The sequence below is a fragment of the Eucalyptus grandis genome, chromosome 4 (genome assembly GCF_016545825.1).
Source record: "Eucalyptus grandis isolate ANBG69807.140 chromosome 4, ASM1654582v1, whole genome shotgun sequence".
NCBI lineage: Eukaryota > Viridiplantae > Streptophyta > Magnoliopsida > Myrtales > Myrtaceae > Eucalyptus > Eucalyptus grandis.
Window position 1 is genome coordinate 8263132 of NC_052615.1, and position 20235 is coordinate 8283366.

General features: G+C 39.5%; 2 protein-coding genes across 2 annotated transcripts in view; one reads left to right on the forward strand and one right to left on the reverse strand.

The window, feature by feature from the left end:
- The first annotated feature begins 3409 nt into the window (after nt 1–3409).
- LOC120292739 overlaps nt 3410–20235 on the forward strand; it is a 33342-nt gene continuing 16516 nt past the window's right edge. Inside the window, exons 1-2 of the mRNA XM_039311119.1 lie at nt 3410–3867; nt 19932–20207. Coding sequence (XP_039167053.1) covers nt 3412–3867; nt 19932–20201 — 726 coding nt within the window. The 5' untranslated portion in view covers nt 3410–3411 and the 3' untranslated portion in view covers nt 20202–20207. The remainder of the gene's footprint in view (nt 3868–19931; nt 20208–20235) is intronic.
- On the reverse strand, nt 5481–15604 carry LOC104440858 (probable LRR receptor-like serine/threonine-protein kinase RFK1). The gene is given in 25 exon segments (XM_039311117.1): nt 5481–6059; nt 6329–6479; nt 6597–6834; nt 6929–7139; nt 7227–7348; nt 7681–7827; nt 8892–9087; nt 9172–9560; nt 10036–10079; nt 10254–10301; nt 10388–10450; nt 10597–10662; nt 11039–11107; nt 12263–12334; nt 12429–12500; nt 12607–12678; nt 12776–12847; nt 12931–13002; nt 13107–13178; nt 13360–13431; nt 13525–13593; nt 13707–13742; nt 13744–13776; nt 14686–14860; nt 15400–15604. Coding segments are annotated over 25 exon segments (3060 nt in total). The 5' UTR covers nt 15494–15604; the 3' UTR covers nt 5481–5654.

The following is a 20235-nucleotide window of genomic DNA, read 5'->3' on the forward strand; positions in this document are numbered from 1 at the left end:
GTCGGGGGTGTTCCAGTGCGGCAGATTGAGCAATGGCGTCGCCGAAAGGGATTCGAGATCTGCGATGCTGCGGGCTTGCTGGAATCTCGGCGGCACGGTGAGGGTTGTGGATGAGACCGGCGGAGTAGAGGTTGAGCGGAGAGGGCTCGTGGGTCGCCGGCGGAGCAACGACGGTCGGCGGCTCGGCCGCCGGTACGGTCGAAGGCCCCCCTCTTTTGCGAGGAAGACGATGCAACCTCTTTTCTTTTCTTTTTCTTCTTTCTTTCTTCTTTCTTTCTTTTTTTTTTCTTTTCTTTCTCTCTCTTTCTCATGTCACTCACGTCCTCTCTCTCCCTTTCTTTCTTTCTTTTTTTCCTTTGACTTTTCTTCTTTTTTTTACAAAAAAATGAGAGAACCCCCCTGTCTTTTTCTTATGCGATGTCTTTTTTTTTTTGGTAAAAATCGTACGCGATGTCTTTTATAAGCCCAAAAATTGTATCTTCGCTATATATTTTATTTCTCATTCTATTTGTGCATAATTCCCCTGAATACATTGTTGTGGACATGAGTGTATCCCTGTTGAGCCCATTGTTTGGGGAATTCTGGATGGATCTGAAGAGTAACAAAATACTCATTTTCAATAGTAGGAATGAGGTGCTGGTTGAATTTGGAGGACTGGACGTACTCCTTTACTTACTTTGGGGTTTGGTGAATAAGTTGGCGGATAAAGTGGATAGGTGAGAATGATGAGTTGGGTTTGGCAAAAGCGGAGTAAGAGTTTATGAGAGGAATTTGGGTTTCAGAAATCTTGGTTTCATCACTAAGAGAGACTTCATAAAGATAATTTATCTTAGAAGCATTGAAAACACAAAATTCTAGAGGTGTTGAAGATGAAGGAGAAGGAGCAAGAGAAACGGGTGCTTCGAGGATTTCTGGTTTTGTAGACATGATGTGAAGGGATCTTCTCAACACTAGATTCACCTATCAAGCGCATGGAATGGATAATATTACAAATGAAACCATGGCGGGATCATGGCTGTTGGATAACAAGGTCAGATTCCTGAGTACCCAAATCCTTTTGAAAAGATTCTAATGGATTGAATAACATCATCTGATCTGGCCTTTCTTTTATAACAATCGAACTTGATTCTGTAGGCATCTTCTCTTTTCCTTTGTCTTTCTGCAAATTTTTGATATGATCTCGTAATTCTGCCATATTTGGTTTTTTTTTTTTCTAAAAGAATCTTTTGGGATGGCAGCAAAAATGGACGTCTAGGGTGGTGGAGGCAAATACCCAGTTTTGACAGTAGTTGCGAAGGGATTGAAATGTCTTAACCTTCCTTCTTCAAGGAGTTGAGGCGATATTCTCTTTTGTATTTTTCGCATATTCCATCCAAAAATTTCCTTTCTGCTTAAGAGTATGTCCCTCAGTGTATATTATTTGAATATGTGAAGAATCTTAGCGGAATATGTGAAAAATCTTTTCCTCACCGACGATCCAATAAAACAAAACAAAACAAAACAAAATAACATAAATGTTTCTAAACTATATGCAATGTGATTTTTATTATTATTTTTTATTTTTTGGGTAAAAATTAACTCATTTTTTATGCAAAAATTTAGGTGTCAACAAGCAAAAATCCATCGCTAACCATATTAGCTCATTGATTCTCATCTCACTTTTCTTTTTATAGGCTTCACACTAAAACCTCCGATGTCTAGTTCGGTGACAAAACCAACACTCATCTTTTGCAACCTATCTCTTACCCCTTGATTGTGATCTACCGCTCATTGAATTTTCCTCTACTTTTACTTCTTCCATGGTTCTCCACTACGAGTGCCATTGAAGATCTAGACGCCGAAAACTTATCTCCACTTGAGACTTTCATTCACATTTCTTTATTCATGATACTATTCACAGCATCATCAAGAATTAAATCATTCTTCATGATGCTCAAAATCTCCTACACTACGGTATTGTAGCTTTCTAAAAGAGAACATAAAAATAATAAAGCTTGAAGCTTCATATCTAAATTTATGCCTGCGGATTCTAATTGACCCATGACCTGCGTGAAACTATTAATATGTTTTGCCACAGAATCTCTATTAGATAACTTCATATTAACTAGTTTCTTCAGCAAAAATACCCATAGACAGCTTCTCATAAATATTCATTAGAATATTCATGGCCTCTTTTGCAGTTTTTGCTTTCGCGATGTGGTACATTGTCTTTTTCGTCAACCCTAGACGAATGCACCTAATGCCTTTTGATTAAGAATTTTCCATCTGACTTCTGCGGTCGGATCCACTTCTGCCATCTCGAGTTTCCAACCTTCAAGTAGTGCATATAGATCTTTTTGATAAAGATAATTTTCGATTTGTAGTTTCCACCATCCAAAATCTTGCCCATCGAACTTATTGATTCTGATTTTATCTTCTGCCATATTGTTTGCTTTCAATCGAACGTCACCGAAAAAACCCTCAATGTTCTCGATTAGCCAACCCACACTCTAATATTAATTATTATGAAATCGCATGTCGATTCCAGAAAAGTAACGCTCACAAACAATTCGCCAAGCAAAATATAATAATAAAAGGACAGAGTCAGAAGAACATACCAAAAAATTTGTTAACGAAGTTCACCCAAACCTAGGCTACGTCTCCGCTCAGAGGCACTCTGCGAATCCACTAGTCTTTGAAAAAAGTTGGAATACAACGATGATCTTCTCTCAAAATTAAGACATAAAGAGATTGAGAACTCCTTTACCAAAAAAAAAAAAAAAAAAAGAGATTGAGAACTTTCGTAAATAAAAAAACTCACTTTTTTCTTCTCTCTTTTTCTTGACTCTCTATTTTATTTTTCAGCATTTTGATGGCTAGCGTCTTGCCTAAAGGTGTAGCTTTTAACCTAAAAGCAAATCTAATTGAAAATACAAAAAAGCCACTAAAAATATTTGGCTCAATCTATAATAATACATGAGGTTATTAAAAAAAAATTGAGGCATACATGGGGTTATCTGTTATTACCAAACCTATCCAGTTAAGGTCATGAGCGTATCACCGATGGAAGGAACGAGCCGATCGATGCACACAATGAGGCAGACCTATTGACCCAACCCATGGTCGGTCCAACTATGAGCTTTTTAATTGCAACAACCTTGAATATATGCCGTGCGGCTTGGCCCAACCCCTCCCTGCCTCTCTCTTCTTCCCATTGGCCTCTCCACTTCAAGCCCGACAGCCCGGCCCGGGCATATCGGGGCCCCAAACAATCGGGCCGGCCCGAGCTTCGGACGTCTCGGACTTTCTATTGTTAAAAATTCTCATTGCCCCCGACCCAGATGCCACGTGGCGCTCATGGTCTCGCCACGTGGCTCCCTTATAGATCCTTCCCATCCTTTCTCGCCGGAAGCATTTAATTTGTCGTTCCCAATGCCGAGCTGGCCGAGAAACGCAGGATGTGACGAAACCCTAATCCCCGACCTCGATTTCCGATTCACCTCGCTTCTCCTGGGCTCGTCCAATTCCGCCGGCGGCGACGGCGGCGGAGGCGGCGGCGGCTCCACCTTTCACGATGCCTGCGACGATTTTCCGTTCTACGATCGCCCGACTTCCGACGACTCCGCCGTTCCCCTCGACGAATCGGAACCGAAGCGGCCCTCCTCGCCGGAGATTCCCCCCGGCCTCCGGCGCCGGCATTCGGGTAGGGTCCCCGCCGGAGTAGCGGCCGGGGTCGAATCGGGCTTCGCCGCCCGTTCCAGAGAGAACAGGTTCAGGCTTTACCGCGATTTGACGGAAGGGGAAGGTCCTATCGAGCGAGCGCGCTCGGATGTGGAGGAGAGCGGCTCGATTTCGGTTCCGGATATTGCTCGGCGTGATGAGAGCGAGGATTCCGCCATAACAACGTCGAACGATGCTGGAGTCGGCGACATGGCAGCGGAGTCGATCGTGACTCGGTCCGAGGTCTGTGAGAGCGTGGGCGAGCGGAAGGATGGCGCGTCTATAGTGACCACGGTGGATGACGAACGAATCGGCGACTCGGTGGACTCGGCTGACTCGGCTGACTCGGCTGACTCGGCGGTTCCGCTTGGTGGAACCACGTCTTCTAGTTCTCATATCTATAGCGGGAATACTAATTAAGGCAATTGGATTCCAAATTAACTTGTTAGTTAGCTTTCTTACTTTCCCATTTTGGTGTTTTCGTACATTTTACGCCTTCGTCTTCGACCCCTATGCGACAATGAGGCGTGGCGTGAAGTGTTTTGACTGGAAAGATATTGAGCGTATGCAATTCGGTGTGCGATCTAGTGAGTCCTTTTGTACGTGAATGGTTCGAGGACAATAAGTCAATTTGGAAGCTCGTGCTGCGGTGCGGTCGGGGGCTCGTTTGGTCGATGTATGTTTGTTTCGTCTTGGTCGGTTTACTGGTGACTGCTGCTCTGATTAGTGGTCTTATAATGAGGTTTCTGGTGGCAGAGCCGATCAGGATAGAGGACAAATTGAACTTTGATTATACGAAACACAGCCCGGCCGCTTATCTACCGGTAAGTTCTTGTGCCGGTGCAGATTGTGGTATGAAATGTGGAGGGATTGTTGTTGATGTGGGGAAAGAAATCGAGGAAGCGATGCTGTTTCATCGTCGTTCGGCACCGAAACAACAAAAGTCAAAATACTGCCGCTTTCTTGGCAGGACGCCTACACGAGTGGACTGAGAAAAGTTTAACAAGACCCGGCTTTGAATGTTGGGCAAATGTTTCTACTCTCTTCCGGTTCTTTCAACCTTTCTTTTACCTTTTCTCCACTTTTGTTTCGTCACATTATATTGTCATACATGGCGCGTCTCTCGTGTAATTTTGCAAGCTCCATTCAGAATATGCAGCAAGACAACCAATCTTACTTTACAATCAAGAAATGCCGTCTGCAAAGCAGTTCAAACCTTCCCCATCTTCTCGGTGCGCGAATTAGTTGAGGAAAATCGGTCAAAAAAATCGTCTTTTGGATGAAAGATGAGCTTCTAGACAATGATTAATGATTTGGAACTCCTTATATTGTTGGTCAGCACTACCGCCACCAACAAGGATCATCAACGCAACGCATGTCAAGTCAATCACTAAGAAATTAAAATACCTAAAGTATGTTTTCCTTAGACAAAATAAGATGCATGCACCACCATTGGAAACTAGTACTGACTTTCCTTGTCAAAACTTAAAATATCACTCAAACTTTGATTTAAAAAAAGAGTTACGAAATATTTTGCACCTTGATTTATACAACACTATTTGTATGTTTCGAAAGAAATTAGGGTACTGTTCTTAATAAAATGTCTAATTGCATGAGGTGCTAAATTTAAAGAGAATAAAAAGCCAATCCAAATAGGTATGGAGATAAAAGAGGACTAACGGAAGATCGTTCCATGAATAAATTCTACACAACTGAACGGAACATGTTTACATAATAGTAATCATGATAAGAACGACCACAGTGAGATACGGAAAAGGTAAGGCGAGAGAAAAACATCTTTTGACTTCTATTACTAGTAAAATGGTTAAAGAATAATATTGTATAGATGATGCATCCTTCTATGCATCACCAACGAGCCGTGCATAACATTTGTACAAGCACCGCGAGCTTCGTTGATGCAGCTGCAAAATTGCTAAATTTAAGAAAACATACACTTATGCTAAATACAGTCTTGACTCTGGTTTAATTTCCACACATTCATCGTGGGTAAAAGCCGAAGACGAACCAGAAGTGTGTACTGCAGTCATGCTCCCTGATGGCATGTTCCCCGAACGGCTTCCACTCATGCTTCGACCCTTCGTGTGACGGTCAAGGTCTCTCAGAGCCTTGAACCTCAGGTCTTCGGTGTAGTTGCCTGGTGTTGGGATTGAATCTGGAATAGTTGCCCTTCCTTCGAGCATGTTCACCACCTCAGACATTGTCGGTCTTAGCGATGGCGATGCATTGGTGCAAAGTAGAACTACTTTGATAACCATTTCTGCCTCTTCTCGATCAATCTCAGGCTTCAACTTCTCATCCACTAGTTCCATCAAGTTGCCAGATTGTTGTAATTGACAGGCCTGCAATCATAGCATTAATATCGTCAGCATCGAATAAATGGATCACCATATTATGTTTCGGGACATTTTCTAATATGACGAGCACCTTTATTAAATTCAATGATGTAAATGCCTAAAAATTTCTAGTACTGAAACCAAGATAATTTAAAAGTGAAGATTTTCTTGAAATGAGTAAATGCTCTTCTCATGAATCTTGTCATACCATGCCATCTCGTTAGATTGTTCATCATATAGAACACCGATCGCAGTTAAAAATGAGAAGAACTTACCCAATCCAAGAGGCAAATGCACTCATCACTTGGCACAAAACTACTGTTGCTTTGACCACTGACAATTTCCAATACAAGAACTCCAAAGCTGTACACATCTGCTTTAGAGGTGAGGTATCCCCATAGGGCATATTCAGGTGCCATGTATCCCCTGCAAATAAGGATACAAGTTCTAGGTTAAAATTTCCATCAGACATCAACATCATACATATAAGAACAAGTCAAAATATGGTTTTTGTGATATTCTCACAGAGACATGGCAACTCACATTGTTCCGGCAACCTTGGTGTTAATATGAGTCTTTTCCTCTTCATCGAGCCTAGCCAATCCAAAGTCGGATATTTTGGGGTTTAAATCTTGATCCAGCAGCACGTTAGTAGCTTTAATATCTCGATGAATAATTCTAAGTCTGGATTCTTCGTGAAGAAATGCCAGACCTTTAGCCACTCCAATGCAGATTTGAAGCCTTGTAGGCCAGTCAAGTTGAAGCTGATAGTTCTGTGGACCTACAAAATACCCATTCACTGTCTATACACTGAAATTTGATCACATGGCGTGAGAATTTAGCAAGAACTACAATTGAAAAATTCATAGACTCACCAAACATAGCACGGAAAAGACTATTATTCTCCATATACTCATAGACCAGCAACAGTTGATCCCCTTCAATGCAACAGCCGTGAAGCTTGACAAGGTTAGGGTGTTGTAAACAAGAAATCATGCCTATCTCATTCAAAAATTCACGATTCCCTTGCTTTGATCTGGATGAGAGCTGTTTAACTGCTACCAAAGTACCATCAGGTAATTTAGCCTGCACACCACAATAACTCACAGTTTCTTCCGAAGCAAACTAAGTGGGAACTTTGTTATTGTCAACATACGAATAGCACTTTTATACCTTGTATACAGGACCAAAGCCACCCTCTCCAATCTTAGAAGCGGGATCGAAATCATTAGTTGCTGCTTTAATTTGATGCAAAGAATAAGTCCGTGATTGCAGATCCAATCCTTTGTTATCATCTGGACAAGGATTTTAAAAAATCAGTGGGAAATAGTTCTCCAATGCCCAAAGGAAAATCTCGCAGCAATGCAGACTAAGATGTATAACCATTGTTTTCCAACCGAAGAACCTTTTCTTATAAAGAATGAAGGAGGAGCAAAATAAAGAATGAAGGAATCAAAGTGAAAAAATATGTAGAAAGGAACATTCATGAATAAATGCGGCTGTGTTTCCGTTTCTCTCTTTTGATGTGTGAATGACAGACATACATATATTTGGCCCTGAAAAAAGGATTTCATTTGAACTTGTATACATATGATCCACGTTGAAAGGGAAGGATTCATGGTACAACCTGCAGATTTTCTTCTCCCCCTTTTCCCAGTCAAGTACCCTTTCCACCAAAGGATGCACAGCATGAAGAAAACAAAGCACGAGACTCCAACTCCTATGAAGATAGAATTAGTTCTCCTTTTTCCATGACTAGAGCAACCTTCAAAACCTGCCCAATGAAACAACTCAAAAGATAATACTACTTCTGAACAAAGCACTAAGGAAAACATCAAAGGAAAAGTACAAGCTCTAGTTTATACTGTGAATGAAGGAAAGAAATCCTTCTATTTTGCTTTTGAAAACCAACATCATGTAATGTATGATCTTATTTAACGAAGAATGTAGGTTTAAACAAATCCTCCTAAGGTACTTTCTGCACTCAATTGAAAGAACAAGAAAGCATTTTGTTTATATCCATGTCTTTATATGGTTTTGTACCACATATAAATTATCATACGCACAAAACTGCAAGACTAGTAAAATTCACTCTGTTTCAAGCACGATCCTAAAATGTACCAGGTCATGTCCTCATCCATGTGGCAGTGAATGCAAATTTAAGCATTTCATCTGTTTTCAGCTTTCAACAAGGAGAGAAGAAAAGAACGAGATCTACTCTTGACATAGAGAAGAGCAGCAGGTGCACTTTTTCAGCATGTTATACTGTAGCAATTTGACTAAACTAAGATGAATTATCATTATAGAGACAACATGATAAGAAGCCAGAAAAATGAAGTGTACTTCATCCATTAAGCATTCAGCAAAAGCAGAAGCATAATATTTCTGAAGAAAACCAAATGCCCATAAAATTTGACCAGAGTATTCCTCCCACACGTATTCAATCCACCTTTAAACAAAGCAAGCTGGAGGCTCAAACAACTAGAAAGGTCTAGTCACACATACCAAAACTGGACCAGCGAAGAAAAAGCTAAGCGACATATTCTTAAAAAAAAAAAAAAAAAAAAAAAAAATGTAGTAGTAGTACTACCATTAGTCCGAGCATATAATGGACACTGATTTATCCCTAAGTTGGGGTGGGTAATGTCTCACCCGATACGTACTCTTATTCATTGGGACCAAATTATAATGAAGCAGTTGGACTTTTAATATTAAACAATCAAAGCAAAGTAAAGGCCAAATTACACTGGTTTTGTAAATTGCAAAGATTTTATGCAAAACATTTACCGACTTCTAGAGCAATTATACGTAAAGAAAAGATATAAACAATTCACTCACCAGAGACAACAGAAATTGCTGATACTAGAGGACCATAAACACTTCTACGGGGAATTCTTGTTGTTCCTTTACCAGCCCAAGAAAATCGGACCTCCAGCATATTATTGGTCACATTGACATTAAATATTCCCACTACAGGTTTTTCAACCCCACCCGCCTCATCTTTGATATTGAAATCCTTCCTGACTAATTTGTCCTGTGATATTGTAGCATGTTGAGAGGAATGCCCAACTCCAAATATGTATAAAGCACAAGACGCAAAAGTAAAACGTGGAACTACCTGAATATATATATGGAACATTCGCTTTCCGAGACTATTAAATGCATTGTCAGTTGTGAACTGAATCTCTGCAAACTGTAAATGTACAGTGTACTGTCCATTTCTTAAGCAATAAAAGAAGTAGGAAAGCGAAATCGGAGAGATTCTTGCCGTTGTATAGCGAACATCCATGTTTGCATCTGATAAAGTTACAGTGTATAGTGTATTTTGGAAATCATTGTCGTTCATGAAGTCACCTGTGCTACTAAACCCCCAATTCCGATTTCTATCAAAGAAGTATAATGCAGTACCGCCCTTGACCTGTCCATCTCCTTCATACAGAACCGTCTGTTTATTTTCTTTGATGTTTACATCTTGTCCACCACAATTAACATGTTGGCAACTCGAATCTGTCGGAACAAGTTTAAACCTCAGCAAAATAAATGATGGACCTTAAATAAGGGTGTTAGCATATTTGAATATTAATTCAAGCCTTTATCTAATAGGTTATGCTTTCAAAATAGTTGGCAGTGGTTTTACAAAACTTTACATGATATCAGAGCAAAATGTCCTAGATACAAATCTTATCAGGCCTTTATTCGCCTCCCCTATTATTCATTTCCACGCACTAGTTGTAGACCAAAGTCCCAACTTATGAGAGAGGGGGAGTGTTTAAGCAATGTTAAATCAAGCCTTCATTTAACAAATTAAACTTTAGAATAGTTGACAATGGTCTCACAAAATTTTACAAAAAGAATGGTCCGTCTTAGGAACAAAATAATGAGGAGATGCCGTCCATGGACAGAAAAAGAAAACCTTCTCATTTTTCATACAGAAAGGCATTGTATCCAATACATGTTTTGCAGCTCACAGAAAAATACATACAGCGTGAACAGCAGAAGTTGTCCAAGCATGGCACGGCTCTACTTCTGCAGCAGAGTAGAAACATAAACCGATAGTTAAAGATAAGTGTTCCTGCCTTTCGAAAATGAATCAGGGACATAATAGTTTGAACAGAGCTAGCAGAAATAATAAATGATAGACGTCTAAAGCAAGTAAAAGAATGTTAAAGTGAGGGAAAAAGAAAAACCGAGAAATCTTACAGGTTGTTCTCTTGTGAAGAGCTTTTGTAGAGGTTCAAGTTTAGGTCCCTGACAGATGAAGAAAAACTGACTCATCAGATTTCTTAAGTACATAACACTATGACTTATTGGGCAAAAATCACGAGAATCCTCACAAGTTGTCCCGACAAGCTTGTTGGTCAGAGCTTTGCCATGAAAAATTGTTGTAAGAAAGATCGCTGCATCCACGCAACAACAAGCATTCAAGTGATTTTATCTTAAGATGAAGATTTGACAGCAATTGTATCCCAAATAAGCGAAAGTGGGCAAACCAAAAATTTGGAAGTAAGCTTGTGAAATCAACTTTGACGAGAAGAAAACATACACACTGGTTCCATCCTTCAAGATTGAGTCTGGTACTTGTCCACTCAGAATATTGCCCGTTAGAAAGCTAGCCAAAACAAAATCTGGCGTTTTAGCACTCATGAAGAAGAATTGAGCACCAAAATACATGAGAAAAACAAAACTTATTGATGCATCCGAATATATACTGTGACATAGTTACAGATTGAATGCCCCCATTTGAGGTTGCAACATTTGCTACTACAAGCATGTTGGGTTTCATAAAACATGGCTTCATATCTTCCCTCTACCTCTTAGAGCGCATAAAATAAAAACACAGATATATGTGATGATCACATGGCTCAATTTTTCAGCTTTTAATTCGATCCTATTAAGAAAGATTTTTATAAACAAATCTCCATTTACACGGTCATGTCACCACCCATTTCATTATATCTCATACAATTGGTAGGGTACAGACTTACATAAATCTCACACTTTTTGCAGTGATTGTCGCTGGAATTTCACCAACTAATCTGTTGAAGCTGAGATCCCTGTTAAATGGAGGATATGAGTGCTTGTATGTGCAATATTACTCCAAAAACTGAAAACAGAAATCTCAGCTAACAAAGCCAGCTCTAAGTCTTGTGCACAGAACATAATCAGAGGGTAGCAATGTTGAGAAGATAGTATGTACACAAACTTGACCGGATGCAGAAATTAATGCCAAACATCCTACCAAGAAAATCCCCCTGCCCATATTGGTAACTTTCTTGTATAGTTAAATTTGGTCACCAACTGAAAAACGAACTTTGGATTAATATGAATCACACATTCCCAATTTATACACAAATTCCATGCAACATCAGTTTGGTCCTCCAATCATAAAAACAAACGAAAAAAAAAGATGCATGGTTTATTGTGATATGGCGATGTCAGTCAAGTACTGTTTGTGGCTGTTAATCTGGAGTGGAACCAAATCTTTTGAGGTTATGAATTATACATATGTATAATATTGCAACTCACATCGATTGTCAACTGGTAAAGTACGATTAAGAAGGGGCAGCAGTTGATGTCTTGGTTGTGGGAAAAATATGTCCACTTTCAAGGCTCTAATTCTAGGTGCTTAGAACAGTCCACTATTGTGGATCGGAACAAAATATATGTGGAGAACCACAGCAGGAGGCAATTCTGTATTAGTGCCGAACAATGGTACATGGATATATCAAGTTTAAGTTAATTGAGTTAATAAACAAAAAGTACAACTTGACTGTTCCTTTAATTAAAAAGAAAGATCAGTACAAGGTCCCAACCGAATTTCCCACCTAACTTCTGGCATATTCGAGGCAACACCATCAGTAGAATATATCCTTTAATCATGGAATGTTATCATTGTGGCCTTTCAGCTCTCTTGCACAGCATGACTTTGACAAATCCCACTTGCGCATCTACCGTTTCTCATAGAGTGGCTAAAAAAGAAAGTTCCAAGTTCATTTGAGCACCCAGACGAGATGAACCACTACCTTTGTGCAACAATGAAAAATTGCACTGACTTCTCCGAAGGATCTTTCAGATTATGGAAGATGGTTAGAAAGTCTTCTCAAAATTGAGAATGAGTGATGTGGACATTAGCATGATTTGTACTGTACATGATGCAAACAGCAAGCTTAGAAATTTCACAGACGATAACTCACACGAGTAATACTTACACAACTAATAGTTCTTTTAAGTTCCAAATGTAAGAGGGAATCTCCCCAGATATGTTACAGCTCCTTAGCACCCTGACAATGTAACAGATTAGTTACTCAAACATTCATGACACGTAACAAAATGATTTCCTAGTAGAGAAATGAGTGAAACAAGAACTAAACCTACAATGTCACAAGGCCTGTCATATTACTGAGATTAGGAAATAGCTGTCTGGGACTGATTATGTCACTAATTTTCCTGAAAAGGACATAAGAACTTGCTCTAAATTTCTCAACTTGATAACTGCACGTCAGATTTTCAAATATGAGTTTCACAGGATCATGACAGGATACTGGACGCTTACAAGTGGGCCATGTTATTGAAAAGTGAGACAACAGTTGGAATAGGCCCCTCCAGCCCACTTGCGATCATTTCTCTGCGCATCACAATATGAAAAATGATAGTTACTTGCTTGGAATTAGTGTTTGCTTTTATTCATCATCTCTAGCTTAAAAAATTTCAAACGATCTTACAATCTATTGAGTTGTAAGCAGTTCTTGATGAATTTTGGTATTCTGCCACTGAAGTTATTATCATTTATCCTCCTGCATTATGCAATTGAAATGTGTCATCAGACATTTGAATTAAAATATATAATCTGTATGGGAGGAACGAGACAACATCATACAAATCTGTAAGATTTATCAAACCAGCAAAAGAGGTTGGCAAGTTTCCAGTTAACTGATTGGAGGACAGCATCCTGCCAGCATAACATGCCAAGAACAGAACCACATCAACATCTAATATATATATAAAACTTGCAATCAGAACAAGTGGACAATAAATAATTATACAGCATCTCACAGAGTTTGTAGGTTGATCAAACTTCCGAGCTCAGGAGGAATGTTGCCAGAGAACTGGTTGGCCTCAAGGCATCTGATTTAGAATCCCCAGTAAAATCACTAATAGTATGATTCAACATAACTTAAGGAAATTGCATAGTAAGTGTCCTAGCTTCACCGCAAAAAGTAATCATGGCAACTAAGAGATTCTATAGACATTATTACAGCCGTAAGCAAACTTGCAAGCAACAGAGACAAAGATGTTGAAAACGCACAGGTATGTAAGAGAGGTGATACTGCCCAAAGTCTTTGGAATTTCCCCAGATAAGCGATTCGCGAGAACAGAGCTGCATCCATCACTCCCAATTATTTATACCAAGGCTAATGAGATGCCAGTACAAGATAGAATTATTAGAATAGAATCATTAGAAGGATCTTACATTGAAGTCAACCGCATAGAAGCCCACTCCTGAGGTATTGTCCCATAGAGGTAGTTATAAGCGAAGTCACTACAAGAATAAGATAGTATTTATCCACAAAGTAGGATTTCAAATAAGTATTCCATGTCCATATATTAGCTTATATCTGCAAGAAATATGATAGTGTTTAATTAAGGTCTCACATTTCTCTAAGGTGAGGAAGCTTAGCAAGTTCAGGGGAAGGATCCCAGGAGACTAAAGCCCTTGAGAGTTCTACAAAGCATCAAAACCAAAATTAGACAAACTCAAGTAACATCACACGATGAATGATAACAATTTCTACACAGACAAACAACAGAAAGAGGTCCTTACGGGCTATGCTACAAGCATGCAATGAAAAACTGTTTTAAATTTGCAAAGCACATCTATACTCACCAATGCTGCATATAAGCTGTTCTTTGAAAGGTTACAAGGAATTATAATGACCGGCTTTAATGTTTTTTAACCAACTAGGTTGAAAATTAAAAGGAAGTACAAAAGAGTATAATTAAAAAAATACTCAACATATTCCAGGATAGTTCACTATGTGTCTACATAATCTTCTAAAATGTCATGTTTGGAATTGGATGTTATCATGGTATGAGAATTTTGAACTAAATAGTGGCCGGCAGTCCAGTAAGCATGGGATTATTAGGTAGATGATTACAATCTAAACATCCTACATATTATATATTTTAAAAAGAGAGTCAGCATCTTCTTGGTTCCTTCTGAAGAATATTATGAAAAATTGTGGAAATTGACTCAATCAAAATATACAGATTTTTACCTAGTGTACATGTATAAAAAATTTCCAGCTGCAGAAAAGAGGTCCTTTTTTTCTCATACCTGTATATAGCGAGGCTCTCATTTGAGTCACAGTCTCAGCTTTCAAGGTCTCGCAATAACTAGTTTCCCAAGAAAAATTGTGGACTCAAGCCTTTTCATTGTTTTGTCATGTAATGCATGTTATTCAGCTGCCTATGTAACACCTCTCATTTTGTGTTTGCAACCAAGAATCTGAACATTGTCAAAGCAGCCCCAGATATTCACGCTATTTACTGTTGTAAGTTACATCAACCCTGCTTAAGAGACTGGGTGCAAAACTATGCATTAAATCTGAGTAACGAGCTGAGGAGTATATACATGTTTACGACATGACAGAAGGTATCATTTAGGAAGTTGCATTCACAAGCAACAGTACTCTCGGATCCTTTTGGTATTTCTGTTGTTACACCAACTTTTACGACTTCACAAGAATCACCATCAAACTCCCAATACTTGGCCCCCAGTTTAGCAGCGATTTGTTGAAGGGTGTCCACTGATTCCCATCCAGAACCATGTAAAGAAGAAAATAAGCGAAAAGATAAGTGTCATTGCAGTAACGTGAGTAGCCAATCAAATATTTAAGGATATTTGCCTGATATCATTAGCAAAGATCAGGACAACTTACTGGAAAAGTATTAAGCATAACAAACAATCGTAACCCCAAACCAATCTTTGCAAATTTGCTTCCGAGTTCCTAGACTAAGTTTAGTAATTTTGCTATCCAAGATCAATCCAAGAAACAGCAGAATCAGCATAACGGCAAGCAAAATAAGAATTGTGGACAGTGTGACGAAAGAGAGAACTGGATTTTATCTGTGCTTTTTTATTTCTGTTGTAAGTTACTGTACGGCAGATCTCGTTGTGCTTCAAACCCATTAAAGAAAGGTGAAAAGCACAAAATTCCATAAACAAAGACAGATGCAAAGCCAACTTAGCTACTCCAAACCATCTTAAGAAGGCAAAGCTCAGAAAAACTCAGCAAAAAACTTTTAATTATCTCCAGAGTTGACAAAATGAAGATTTTGCACTCACCTTCTTGTGGAGAAACCTTTGGTTCGGCCAATCTAAGCATCCTGAAGTAGCTCAAGGCAAAAATCAAGAAAATTAAGGAGTTCTTCGCAACCATGATCGAGAGAAAATGTGGGCCTCCGATAAGCCAGGACACAGATAGCTGTTTTCGCTTTGGACTTGCGTTCTCATAGTATTGTCAAAAGAATCAAAACGAGGAAATATCTCTCTCTCTCTCTCTCTCTCTCTCTCTCTACTTTATTTGACCTTTCTGGGCCTTGGAGGTGGAGAATATATTGGAGGTGTGCATGTTGGAGCGTAGCCGCCACCTTACCAAATGAACCGGAGTCAAACTTTCATTTCAGTTTCAGAAGACAAAAAGATCATCACCTAAACTTTTCCTGTCAGATTATCAATTTTTTTGCTTTCTCCTTGTTTTGCCTCGGGACTTTTGTGAAGGTGGAAGGTGTTAGCTAGTAAAAATTACAATTACTTGTGCTCGATTTTGAAGAGTTTTTTTCTTTTTTTTTTTTTGAAATACTGAACTTATCGATTGAGTTTAAGTTTAAATTAATTTAACTTTCAAAGAACTACACAATATTATAATCAAATTTAAGGAATGTAACCGAAATTTAATCGTGGGCCTAAAAGTTGAGATCTCTCTTGGCATCCACGCCTTTATAGATTGAATCATTACTAAGCTACTTTAGTGGGGCTTGAGCTCGTGATTAAAATGAAAAGTTTTCCTAAAATAAAAAATATATATTTATAGAGTCAAGCTATATTCAACATCCGGCAAGTATTTGCCATCATCACACCGCTTAATTTATTAATGCTGTAAATCTGCCTCCATTTTTTCTTCTTCCAAGAATAGGACAATGATCATAGCATTATAAAGTAGGTAACACTAGTCCATTTAGGACATCACAAAGTTCCATTACAAAGAAAGAAAAGAAAATGCCACCACTCGATATATACATATGTAAATGAATTTGCCACTTGTTTGGGGGACCGTCAACAATGGCTGCCTGCCAGATAGAAGCTAAATTTCAAAGCATCTCAATCTCGGGTTTGATGTCTTGGATTTTTCAAAGGCTTTTGCTTCGTGACTACGTTTGGCCAATGACGAATCTGCAAAGAATTTTAATTCAGCAGAAGAGAGGGGTCAAAGGGTCGAAAGCTTTTTAAGCGGGGCTTTGACCGCATGGGCCGCGTTCGATTCTTCATCGTTCGTTATTTGCATGAAATTGGCCTATCCGAACGGACAGCAACGTGGGCGTCCCTCGCGGTGACGAGACCCCGTCTCGTAGAATTAATATCTCAGAGCTGACTAGACGTCCGTTCCGACGTGTGGGACACGGTGGAGGAGAAATTACTATACGACCATAGTACACGCGCGTGGCTGCAAAATCGCGGGCCGGAAAGAGAGACGACGTGTGTGTATAGAACACGTTTCATATTTGCAGTCAAGTGATGCGAGACAACATCGGACTGGGAATTGCCGTGGAATCACTACAAGTGGCGAGGAAATTGCAATTATAAAGTGTTATTATCCCTTTCCGATTTAAATGACTTATTTCACAAGGATCCGTAAACTATCTCATCCATATACATCGAACGAGAGGCTTTATGCATACGGATGATGGTGTGGCCCCTAAACTTACTTCTTGAGGAAAATCGTCTAAAAAGTCTATAACTTGCTTTTAATTTTGCTAATTGAGTTCCAAATATTTTCATGTGTTATCAATTGAGATCAATCCAATTAATTTTAGTTAGAAATTGCTGATATGAACTATGTTTATCAACCACTGGTATTCGCCTCAGTGGCCACTCTTCCAACATGGAAGGGGGAGGTGAGGGGTTCAAAGGATGGGATGGGGACGCGTAAATTTCATGAGTGGGTTTCGACTCTCACGCCTGCAAGAGGCCGGGCAAAAGTCGAGAATAAGTGTAGTGTAGGAATAGAATAGAACTAAAAAAAAAAAAAAAAAACTATGTCTATCTTAAATACATGAAATAGTCGGCGTTAATTTAGAAAATTTTGAAAAATATTATATAATATTTTTCTTATTTTCCCTCCATTCTTTAGTGGTTTTTTGCTAAAGGCGGTCCCTAAAAAGCTTGAACGAGTTGTTTGCCCACTTTGTGGGAAGACATACCTACGAAAATTGACTTCACACTCCCTAGTTCTAAGTCTAGGTCTCATTCATGGTATTAGAGCTATGGTTTCGTTTGTAATATTATCTGTTCCATGCGCTTGGTAGGAGAATCTAATGTTGAGAAGATCTCTTCACATCATGTCCACAGAACCAGAAATCCTCGAAGCACCCGTTTCTCTTACTCCATCTCCTTCATCTTCAACCCCTTCAAAATTTCATGTTTCCAATGCTTCAAAGATAGATTATCTTTATGAAGTTTCTCTTAGCGATGAAACCAATATTTTTTAAACCCAACTTCCTCTTATGAACCTTTACTCCGCTTTTGCTAAACCCACCTCATCATTTTCACTCATCCTCTCCATACCTCAACATATTCACCAAACCTTAGAGCAAGTAAAGGAGTACGTCCAGTCCTCCAAATTCAACTAGCACCCCATTCTTGCTTCAGAAAAAGAGTATTTTGTTACTCTTCATATCTCTCTAGAATTTCCCAAACAATGGGCTCAACAGGGATATATATATATATGTCCATTATGGCGTTGTTCGCCTTGCTCTTACCTTTCATGGTCGTAAAGGCTTGTTAGTTGTAGCAAGAATTGCGTTGTTGGATACTAGGTTTTTACAGTACCAGCATGCTTGCATTGGTACTGTTCAAACAACCTTGAATGTTGGAACAGTCTTTATGACTCTATACCCAAACTTCAACATGCTCTTTCAGACCCCCAGCTACTCTCTTTCTTAAAAGTCCAAGTCCAGCTCACTGGAGCCCCTCAAACTACTGACTTTGTAGCCACAACACTACATTACCAGATGATTTATCGAGTGCAAAACCATGCTCTTAATCTAAACTTCAACAATGATAATGAAGATGCTTTGTTTGTCTCCATGCAGAATGATCAAGAGTCCCGCATCCATGTTCCTAGATAGATCTCAAATGATACTTTGGCCAAGCTCCTTCCAGAGACTTGGATCACCAATTACGAAAAGTTACATCAGCATAACAAGCCTTTCCAATCTACGGATTCTGAGTTCGTCCAAAAAAAAGATGGAACTGTTTCCATCAAGTTTGGTAAGGAAAAGGAATAAAGTCCTTCTATCTTCCATACCCTCTTCATGATTAAACAATGTGTTCGTGAATCAATTTCCGAGCCAGATCCAAAACAACTTGTTCGACATTTCAATAGTGATGGACATCTTGTCCATTACTACAAAGTTGGGATCCTTTTTGCCAATGTTCCCATTGTACGAATTCCCCTAACGAGGTAGATCCTTTTGCAAAACCTCCACCTCGACGAAAAAAGCCGAAGGATAAAGTGTACCAAAGATACTTAAATGGAGACCCCTCCGTTGACACTCTTTGTGAGTGTGATAAATACCAGTTCATGGTTTTTTATGCACCACATCCACCGCCAAAATTCAGTACTAGACCCCAAGATTCACCAGATCCACCAAAATCACCTCTACCATCTCCTCATCAGAAAAAACCAGCTCTCTCCCCATTTTATAAGCCAATATTAAAGTGGGCCAAGAAACACTTCTACCCACTTGAGGTTCCAGTAGAAACAACATCTACTTCTTCCATTGCTATGTTTCATGATACATACTTTCCTCCTCTTGTCCGAGAAAGTTCCAAACTCTCGTTTCTTGCTCCAGAAGAATTCATTGATCCATAAGGCAGATACCGTCATGTTCCTAAGATATCTTGCCCTCACTCGAGGTGGATGAACATGGGAGACAGAGAAGAACTCCTGTTGCTGAAGCCGTTCTAAATTGACAATCGAAGACTCTGTTAGCACAAAACAATGCCTACTAGTGATCCTTACCGAAGGCTATTGAGGATCACCGTGCTAGAGGATGGCAAGGCTCACCCTTGTTGACCTTACTCGAAGCCAGTGAGGCTCGCTCTCGTAGGCCTTTGGCAAGGTCAACCCTTGCTAGATTCCAACGAAGGTGACCTAACTGTCGTCGAGGAAGAAGAAGGGAGGGGAAAAAAAGAAAAAAGAAAAAAAAAAAAAAGAGGACAAAAATAATAAAATATATAATTCAAAAAATATATTAAAATATTATTAAAAATTGCTCACTTTAGTATCGGTCCTGCCATGTACAACAACTAGTGTCCATGTTAGCAATTTCCAACGGAAATTATTAGGATGAACTTAATTGGCAATGTTAATAGGTTCAAGAATGAATTGACAAAAATGTAATGGGCTTAGAATTTTATGGAAAATTTTCTTGTTACTTTGGGTGGGTGGAGATTCTACGTTTCGATTAAAGGATCTGCCGCTTCCAGGTGTGGAGCTTCCACCGGGCTAATTCAATTGGAGTGCCGCCCCTTCTTTATCCTTTATGAGAAACACCGATTTCGGTTCCGGATATTGCTTGGCGTGTGAGAGCGAGGATTCCGCCATAACAACGTCGAACGATGCTGGAGTCGGCGACATGGCAGCAGAGTCGATCGTGACTCCGTCCGAGGTCTGTGATGGCGTGGGCGAGCGGAAGGATGGCGCGTCTATGGTGACCACGGTGGATGACGAACGAATCGGCGACTCGGTGCACTCGGCTGACTCGGCGGTTCCGCTTGGTGGAACCACGTCTTCTAGTTTGCTCATATCTATAGCGGGAATACTAATTAAGGGAATTGGATTCCAAAATAAATTTGTTAGTTAGCTTTCTTACTTTCCCATTTTGGTGTTTTCGTACA